Source organism: Limulus polyphemus, unplaced genomic scaffold (assembly GCF_000517525.1).
Source record: "Limulus polyphemus unplaced genomic scaffold, Limulus_polyphemus-2.1.2 Scaffold423, whole genome shotgun sequence".
NCBI classification, from domain to species: Eukaryota; Metazoa; Arthropoda; class Merostomata; order Xiphosura; family Limulidae; genus Limulus; species Limulus polyphemus.
Genome location: NW_013666033.1, coordinates 599,469 through 609,130, shown reverse-complemented (window position 1 = coordinate 609,130; position 9,662 = coordinate 599,469). Strand labels below are relative to the sequence as shown.

Sequence of the window (9,662 nt, the reverse complement as noted above, 5' to 3'; positions counted from 1 at the left end):
ATTTGGATTATTGGGGAGCTAGCTGGTGTATTTTAATAATAAAAAAGGAAGGTTACATTTTTTAAGTGAGGAGTTATAATTATAAGATAAAAACAAAATACTCGAAATACAAAAATAAATATATAATAAAAGAAATATAGTCGCAAGTGTACGCATAATGAGTTCAATATACAGAATGCTAAATATAACTAAGAGTAAGATGCATTCTTAGAGTCCAATTTCAAGACTTAAATCTTAAGAAATATTAAATTGTTGGTTATAAAGTAATGAGTTAATATTGGAGAGGACTAAATAAAAAGAGCTATAATAAAGATTCCAAGTTTGAAGGTGTTATTTTACAGGTTAGGTTGAAATCTGTTCACATGTATTGGCTGGAGACGAAAAATCGCTTGGGGTGGGGACGTGATAGAGATTTATAATTCATAAAACCTGATAAATTTTTCATTGAAAAAGTTCTCCGGGCAGTTAAGACTGCAGGACGTAAGTCCAAGAAATGAATATGAATACAATTAAAGCAGTGTTACATTTATAATAAGATGTTCGGCTTATCAGATTTAAGATGTGTTAGAACGACATTGAAGAAATTCAAGATGAGAATGGGTGAGTATGAGTATTTAACAGGTTGGATAGAATAAAAATGATTTTTCTTTGTAGTTTGGATAGAATGGTAGTGAAAGATGGTATAGCTTAGATAAGCCAAATGCATATCCTGTAATTTATTGGAAACGAAATGTAAAAAATGTAAATTGTTTCGAAATTATACAAAATTACTGGAAATAATACATATACACGAGACATCTATCCGATTTGATAGCAGTTATAGATTTAACCATGGCGATTGTTGGACTATTGGTTAGAAATTTAGCATGCGGTGCTCACAATCAAAGTAAGTAAAAATCTATAATTACAAATGTAGATATAATACATCAGTAAGTTCACACACACACATATCTATGTACGTATGAATACAGCGTATGATAATGAAATCTGTTTCACTTGCGTTGTGTTAATGCGTATTAAATTTAATATGCTGTTAATGTTATTAGTATTACTAATAGTAATATTACTACTACTACTACAAGCAATTATTAGTTGCAGTAGTATTATCACAGAAACTAGTGATATAGCCTATAGTAGTATAGGTGTATTGGAATGCTACTATGCTTTTACCAGTGCTGTTGGCTTTGGAGGGTGAAATACTGTTGCAAATAGTGTACAACATAGTTGACAAATATCTAGCTAGCTGTTCTCTTTTTTACAAATTTTATTCTACAGACTTTTTGACCAAAACCCATTAGGCAGCAAGCAAATTTATAATTTTTATTTAATTTTTGGTACAACAAATTTTTCCTACATTTAATTTTAAGTCTTTAGAACATTATTTTATTCTGAGATAAACTGTTCAGATGTATAAAAATATACAAAATAGACTTGAATCTTAAAAAAATTTAATATCTAATCAAGATGTCAAGGCAGGAAATTGTTGGTTATAAAGTAATAAGTAAGTATTAATATTTAAAATCTTTGATACTAACCTCTTCCCCTCCAAGTCAAAATTTAGAGACATTAAAAACCTAAGAATAAGATATATTTTGGTCTGGCCTAGTGTTACTTTCCTAATGATAAATACACTTCGGAATTTAATTCAATTCTGAGTCTCATGAGAATTGATCATGCAATGATGCATGTAGTAAGCCAAAGAGAAAACACCATTGCAGCAATGTGAATATAGCCTCGCCTAAAAACCACTAAAATTTAGACCTAATATGTGGTAGGTGATTAAAGAAACTATTCAGTAGTAATATAACTGGTTAAACTTAAAGAATTGAATATACGTTATGTTGATGATTAAAATGTTTCTATGATATTATGGATAATATCAGTTTATATTAATTTTTCTAATGCAGCTATGGCATTAAATGGATTTAATTTATGTGCTTTTTTAAACTAAGATTTTCTTATATTTAGTGTTTGTAAGTAAATGTATGGTTATGATTCTACTCACTCATATTTCTTTACTATGTTAAAAATTAGGTTAGTTATATTTAAAAATGTTATTTTAATAATTAACAATTACATTTTTCCAGTTCGTGTCCTTGGTTCTCGTTCATGTTATTCTGTCACTCGTAGTCACTTGATGATCAACAGAGATACCAAAGTAATATGCCAAGGAATGACAGGAAAGCAGGTATAAATTAAATGTGTTAAAAGTTTGCACTTTTTTAATGGTATCTTTAATTGTGTTGCTATTTCTAGTAGCACCTTTGAAATTAGAAAGAAAAAGGAACATACTACATCAAATTATTAAATAGCATCTCTGTAAATTGTATCTTTACATGCTTTAGATGTGTGTGTAATATTATTTTGGTATAAGTGCAAATTGGCATTTAATAAATATGGGCCTTAAGGATTTAATGAAACAAAAACAATCTGTAGAAATCAATTCAGCAGTCATCTTGAACATTTAGATTTGAAAGTCATTCTGTATCTGTGCTTTTAAATATTTTAAACAAAAAGCTGAAATTGATATGAAAGCTTTTAGAAACTATACAAACTTTTGCCCACCTTCAGTAAACATTATACATCCTCAACCTGCCCTTTTGTCATGAAATTCCCCAGTTCTGTATTTGATTCAAGCTAGAAGTCTATTTTAATAATAATGTAATAACATATACCACAAAGTAAGTTTCTACAAGATGCAGTTACTTATAGAAAATGGTTATATTTGTTAAAGTATTTAGATTTATTTATGACTTGTAGTTTAACCAGTGATGTAACTACAAAATAGCATAAAAAGTAATTGGGCCATCTACATTTATTTCTCCTTGTTGGCAATTTTTAAGTTTGTCAGGCCCTTTGGACTCCCCTTTTAGCTCACCCCCCCTTTCCCCTGCAGGGGCTCTGGGAGCATACTTAAGCCACTGATTTTAACCAGAACTGATAATAGCTTAACTGAAAGTTCAGATGCAGTATATGACATGGAAAGATGTTTTTATACTTTTTCACAAAATATTAATGTGTGGAGGTGTTTTTACACATATATATGTAGATTGTTAGTGCAAATTGCAGTGTTTAGCATGTTCTCTACACTCTTTTGATTAATATTCTAAATTTAAGTAATTATGTTGGAAATTAGTTATTGTTTTTAAATATTGAAATGTTTTAGGTTAAAATGACATACCAACACTTTGCATGCAGAAGAAAAGTATAGACTGTAGAGCAGGGTGACTTTATAAACTTAATTGATTTCCTGTGAGCAGCAGTTACATAGATTAATGTTGTGTTAGCTAATTGATTAATCAAATTATGATAAATTATGATCATTTGATGTCAAGAAAATAATCAACTAACTGAAATTAGTGTTACTGATTATTCAATCAATTAATCAAAATTACATTAAATTAAATCAATTGTCACAAAAATAATCAACTAATCAAAATTTCCATTTTCTATTATTCCACTTATCCAAGTAATCAAAATATTGCCATTATGTTTGTTTGTTTTATTGTTAACCACAATGCTACATAAGTGGAAGTGGTGGTGGTGGGGTTTGGTTTGAAGATTTCACTTTCAACTCCCTTTGCCTATAAATTTGCTTACCTTGTCTTTGTTGTTGCAAAGCTACTAAGGCTATTTGCTATTGTCCATAATTCTGAACTGCTTACTAGAGGAAAGGCAAGTGGCTGGTAACACCAACTCTGGCTACGTAAATGTTAAATAAATTTACTGTTCTTAATACTTTATGTTTCTAATTTATACTTGCATAATTGTATTAGCAAGCACAGAACTAGAGGAGGGAGTCCAGAAGTTCTGGAATCTTCATCCATTTTTATTTTATTTTTCACAAGTTAATAACTATTTTTCAATGTTGTATAAGCAGGGAAGGGCTCTAGACAGATAGATCCCCCACCCATTATTTTTGTTTCAGAAATTAAAAACTGCATTACTTAATGTTGTATAAGTGGGCACAGATCTTGGGTGGGTCCAACCTTCTCTTCATTTTTTTTCAGAGATGAATTAAAAAACAGCCAGACATCCTTCTGTTAACTTATGGTATCAAAAGGTAATATTAGATGTAAATGTTTTTATTTTACTGAGCAATAATTACCATAAAAGGCTTTTGATGTTTTCTGAATACAACATAACTGGAGTCTACAGCAGTCCAGTTAAGGAATCAGACAATAACTGATTATGTCTAAGCTAATACAACAATATGAACATACATTAAATGTTGCTATGGCCAAATTTCAGCACTCTGGTGTTTTTAGACACTAACAATGTGTTTAGACTGTAGAGATCTGTTTTCATCAAATGTAATATTGTTAGGACACCTGCAGCTCTTATAAAATAGACTTGTTACAGAATTGTATTTTCATTGTTTACAAGTTACAATTCTAATGAGAAAGATATTTTTATACTGTTGATGCCTAAAATAAGAGGAAATATAAAAGTAACCATTTTAAAAAACAATGAAAACAAACATCCTCTTTACTAGTGCTAGGATTTTTTTTTCTAAAAATGTTTTTAAGTATAAATATTTAATTCAATTAGAAAAAAAATAATGTTTGGCTTAACTGTTTTTATTTTTATATCATTCAAGTTACTAGAAATAAAGATATAAGATTTATAGTGGAAGTCTCTTCTTTCAAGTAAAAATAGTGATTATTTGGTTACAGTATTACAATTTATACAGCTAGCTTTCAAAAAGTTAACTAGTGTCAAACCATCATTGTAAAAATGAAACATTTTTGCAAATAGTTTTAATACAGCAGTAATACTATATTATCTAAACAGACTTTCTAGTTTTATTCTTATTCATTCATTAATGGTTTTTATACTTGATAAGATGAAGTTATAATTGTCAAAAGTTTTATTTTTCAAAATAAATTGATAAATAAAGTGATTGATAAGTGGATAAATTTTGTTCTTTTATTTTTTCTAAGTGTTATAAACAATTCAGTTACTTTAATCACTAACAATAAAAGGCTTATTCCCTTTGTCACTTTATTGAGAATGCTTTTACACTCAATGTTTGGTAATGCTCAATAATATAATTGTTGCTTAGCAACAAAAGTACCACCTGATTGTTCTCAGGCCAACTATGGTATTTATATTGAATGCTCAATATTCATGTTGATTTGTTAGAAATGATTTGTTTTTTATTCTTTATTTTTTTGATAACTTTGGTGATGTAGAAGCAAAATAGTTTGATTCAGAAGTTTTTTGATATTGAGTTGATATTTTTTGATAACTTTGGTGATGTAGAAGCAAAATAGTTTGATTCAGAAGTTTTTTGATATTGAGTTGTAGCCAAAAGCAAAATATAATTTACTAAGTATAGTTTTTTTACCTAAATCTTATGTTACATTTGTGTATTAGGCCTAATGCTTAAATTAGACTACAAATAGGCCTACTATTACAAACTTTATAGTCAGTGTTTAAAACATTTTAAATGGTGAATAAATGTTAAATAGTAAATATTCTTTTGGTATTTTAACACATATATTACCTACATGGCCTTAAAATGTAGAGAAAAATAAATGTTTATAAAAAAAATTATTACTACCAAATATCTTTTGTCCTTTGTACAGAGTTGAAAATCTGAATCGGTGTTTAAAAGTTTTGAGTGGTGACTAAATGTTAATTAATAAATATCCTTTTGGTATTTTAAAACATAGAGAAAAATGAACATTTATTACTACCAAATATCATTTATCCTTTGTACAGTTAAAAAAAAGAAAAAAATTTAAAATTTGTCAGAATTTCCATACTATGTTTTCTATTTCCTGACCTAGGATAAAATGAAAAGACTCAAGAGTGCTATTTAAGTCTCTTTCAGAGTGCACACTACTTTTGTTCACAATAACATTTCATTTTTCTGCATAGTTTTCACTAAAAATTTGGTGATTAAAGAATTACTTAGAGACTTATGAAATAAGTGAAGAGTAGGTGCATTTTGGAGATACAGACAAATTTGTTTTAGATAAATTCTGTGATTTTTGTTAATAATACAACAATGGTTCCCATCATTTTTTACGGGCTTTTATACTAGTACTAGTAATAAAAGACCCAAAAACATGATATTTATTTATTTTTAAGTGGCCACTCAGTGTTTTGCTTTACAGCTTCTTCAGGATCATTTCACTAATAAACAAACCTGAAAAAGCTGTAAAGCAAAATGTTGAGTGGCCAGTTAACCCTTTTGCCCCGGGTAGATTAAAGTGCACGTGTCACGATGTTTTGGAGCGTTATTTTCAAAATTGTATTAAATAACATTTTTACTACTTACATCAATGAAATTGACATCAAAACATAGTATATAATTTAAATTTTGATATTATATATGTTTTAATTTCTTAATTTAAAAGGAAATGTAAAGAAAAAAATGTGAAATATCTATTTTGTTTGTCACATAACACGTCCAGTTGTCTTATTGTTCAGTTGCCATTTTATATTGCCCACCATACAACATGTATAAGTAGCTAACAAATTAGAAACTCAAATTTGAAATATAGACAAGCTAAATATAAAATAAGAACCTCCCTCCTCTATGATTTGCTGAGATAGTAATATTTTTAGCGAGTCTACTAGAGTGGCTCCTCCCACTGCACCAATCTTTTGAAAGCTCTTATCTAGTCCCACCTACTACTAATTAGCTACTGCTTATAATCAATAGAAAGAACATTTTCACCCCTGCATAACTCTGACAGTTGTTTATAAATAACTTGAAGGAGAAAATAATAATTTTGCCAAAACCATTGAAGTGTGATGATTTAGTCGTAGCTCTGAACAGGAATGGGATTTTTTTAACCCACATACAGTTTATTTAGATGCTCGACTAAATTACAAGGATTTTGAGTATACTAGTTCAGTAATTTTATAACTTTTGGCATTCAAAAATTCATATTTGAAGCCTAAAAAATTAGTATCTCTACCCCTCCCCCCAGAAGAATAAACGAGGCTTATGTCAAGGCTTAGCAAGTTCAATGCACAAGCGCAACATTTTGTATCACGGTTACATACTCAAAATACTTATTTGTCAGTGTATTTCGCATTTACTTTCTATGTTTTAAGAAATGTGACTAAAATTTAAGCATTTATGAGTAAATAGTAATATGTATATTTATATACTTATGTGTCAGTGTATTTCGCATTTACTTTCTATGTTTTAAGAATTGTGACTAAAATTTAAGCATTTATGAGTAAATAGTAATATGTATATTTATATACTTATGTAACGTACAGTAGCCAAAATATCACTCATTTTCAGTATACTTGTATTATAGTTACATTTGTATTTTGTTGGTCAATACATAGCTAGGCCTCCTGAATTTGTTTTATTCTAATTGTCTAAACTGAGGTAAGTTAAAACCAAATTATACAACATTAGAAACTTGAAAATTTTATATAAGTTTATTCATAACATTTAGAAAGGTAAAATAATTTACAAATATCGGGAAATAATATTATACACAAATGATCATAAACAAACACATGAAGTTGTGCAAAGAAAAAGCTGTATGAATGAATGGAAATTTATAGATATGTATTTTATTACAAACATTTTAGAAAACTGCAAAAGCCATACTTATGATAGCATATACAGTATAACATTATACACTGATTTTGACACATGAAAGGGAGCATCACTATTGTACATATAAGTGTATTAATACTAAAAAAAAAGTTTACAAAAATATTTAAGTCCAAAAACAATCAAAAAATGCTACTAAGATTTGCTACAAAAACTGTTTACACAGGAAAAGAGCAGACTTTTACCTTGTACATAGTATCAACTTCTTTGAAGAGTAACACTAGTGTGATACTCTTCAAAATGTTTAATACAGATAAATTCATTACACAGTGTACATTTTGTTGTTACTTTATTTTCTGGGAGGCATAGTCTGCATCTCTTCCTGTGACTTCTATCAACAATTGTTGGGAAGTGCCTGCCAAGAGTAAGTCTCAGAGATCATGAGTCCTGTACAGTTCTAGAGAGTGGTATACCAGAAGGACCTGGTCTGCTTTGAAGTAGATGCTCAACAAGAGCTCCGACCAGGTCTATTCTGAAAGCCTTCTGGGATAATGCCAGCTGCTTGGTCTGTTGTATGTACAAAATGTGAGCATTTACAACTGTTAAGTTGAAAATAAAAAGCTTTTTATACCATTATAATGTCCTTTGTCCAGTGGAATAACAGCTTAAGTGTTGTTTATTCAGGCCCACCCCTCCCATAAACTTGTTGTAGTTCACAATTAACTGAGGTTTTGTAACCTTAGCATCCCACCCTCTTCTTGTCATAGTATTAGAATGTAAAGTTGAAAGTGCATAACTGTCTCGTTTGTCAGTCCACTTTACAGATGTCAGAGTTCCACATTTAAAAAAATGTGCTTACCCTTTCTGTAGGTTTGTAGAAACCAGTTGTTGTGGGAAATACAGTCTGTCTTTCCTGCATGTCCCACAAGCATAGGTTCCCAAAGTCAGTAATTTGTCAAATAATCGAGGGGAAGTTGTCCATGAAAACCCAGTATCCTAGTCTGTTTTACTTGTCCATCAGTTCCATCAAAAACACTGTATGCTAAACCTTTAGCTGGCATTTGTCCCTCTTTGCTTGTGTAGATTTTGAATTTCAGACAGTATCCACTCACAGCTTCTGCCAGGACCCATAACTTGATACCCCACTTGACAGGTTTCTTGGGCATATGCTGAAGAAAAGCAATTCGACATTTTGTGCCCAACATCTGTTTGTCAGTGGTTAGTTCCTTGTTAGGAGAGTAGTGTAAAGCAAAAGCTTTTAGTGGACAGTCTATGACAGGTCTAACTTTAAAAAGTTTGTCATAATTAGGGTCAGTTCTAAGAAGAGCATTAGTGTTGTTATTGAAGTGTAAATTAGTATGGACAGCTAAAAACCTGTCTCTAGAGAAGATGTTAGTAAACCAAGGATTATGGAAAGGAAGATAAGTAAACCAACAGTCAGGAAAAGAAGAAGAGGGCTTGAGTCCCATGGCTATTGTTACTCCAATATATGCCAAAATGTCTTCATGGGTAACATCTGTCTATCTTACATTTTTCTTCTTTGGGTGTTCACCTTCATGTTGTGGCTGTTTATATTTTCATATCAATTTTTTTCACTAACAATAACATTTAAAGTTTCAAATGTAAACAGAAGTTTAAACAAATCGACAGCTGTATTAGTAGAGGTTACCTGTCGGGACACAGTTTCGCCTCTACTGAATGGAAGTACATGGGTAGGTTCTTCTTTGGTGATTTGCACCCATGTCCAAGTGTCACTGCAGGTGAGAGGCCTCTCCTGCTGGGAAGGAGCAGTCCTAGTAGATACTGTAGCCTCTACCCCTGTTCTCTGTGTTGGTGGCGTAGGTTGCTTTGATGTACCTGGCCTGGGTTATTCCACATCCTCATCTGATGAAGATCTTTCACCAACTATTTCCTGATCTGTCCATAAGACAATGAGCTGGCTCTAGATTTGGTTGCCATCTGGTTTTATAGATAGATACTGTCAGAGGCATTGACACATTAGCTGGAACTTCATCAATATCAGACTCCTCTGACAGAATGCCTTCTTTGTCAGACGAGAAGGACACACTTAGAAGAAACTGTATCTCTTCTTCACTGAGTTTTTTTTTTCCTCAGCTCTTTTGCTTTA

The 9,662-nt window shown here is 30.6% G+C and overlaps 1 protein-coding gene across 3 annotated transcripts in view; it reads left to right on the top strand.

Moving 5' to 3' along the window:
* The first annotated feature begins 209 nt into the window (after positions 1 to 209).
* LOC106458165 (succinate--CoA ligase [ADP/GDP-forming] subunit alpha, mitochondrial-like) overlaps positions 210 to 9,662 on the top strand; it is a 51,957-nt gene continuing 42,504 nt past the window's right edge. Inside the window, exons 1-2 of one of the 3 annotated variants that reach the window (XM_013917627.2) lie at positions 210 to 600; positions 2,088 to 2,188. In XM_013917627.2, the coding sequence (XP_013773081.2) occupies positions 537 to 600; positions 2,088 to 2,188 (165 nt within the window). In that variant the 5' untranslated portion in view covers positions 210 to 536. Of the gene's footprint in view, positions 601 to 786; positions 887 to 1,438; positions 1,502 to 2,087; positions 2,189 to 9,662 lie in introns of those variants that run through there. The other 2 variants (XM_013917626.2, XM_022384311.1) reach the window with 2 other exon arrangements.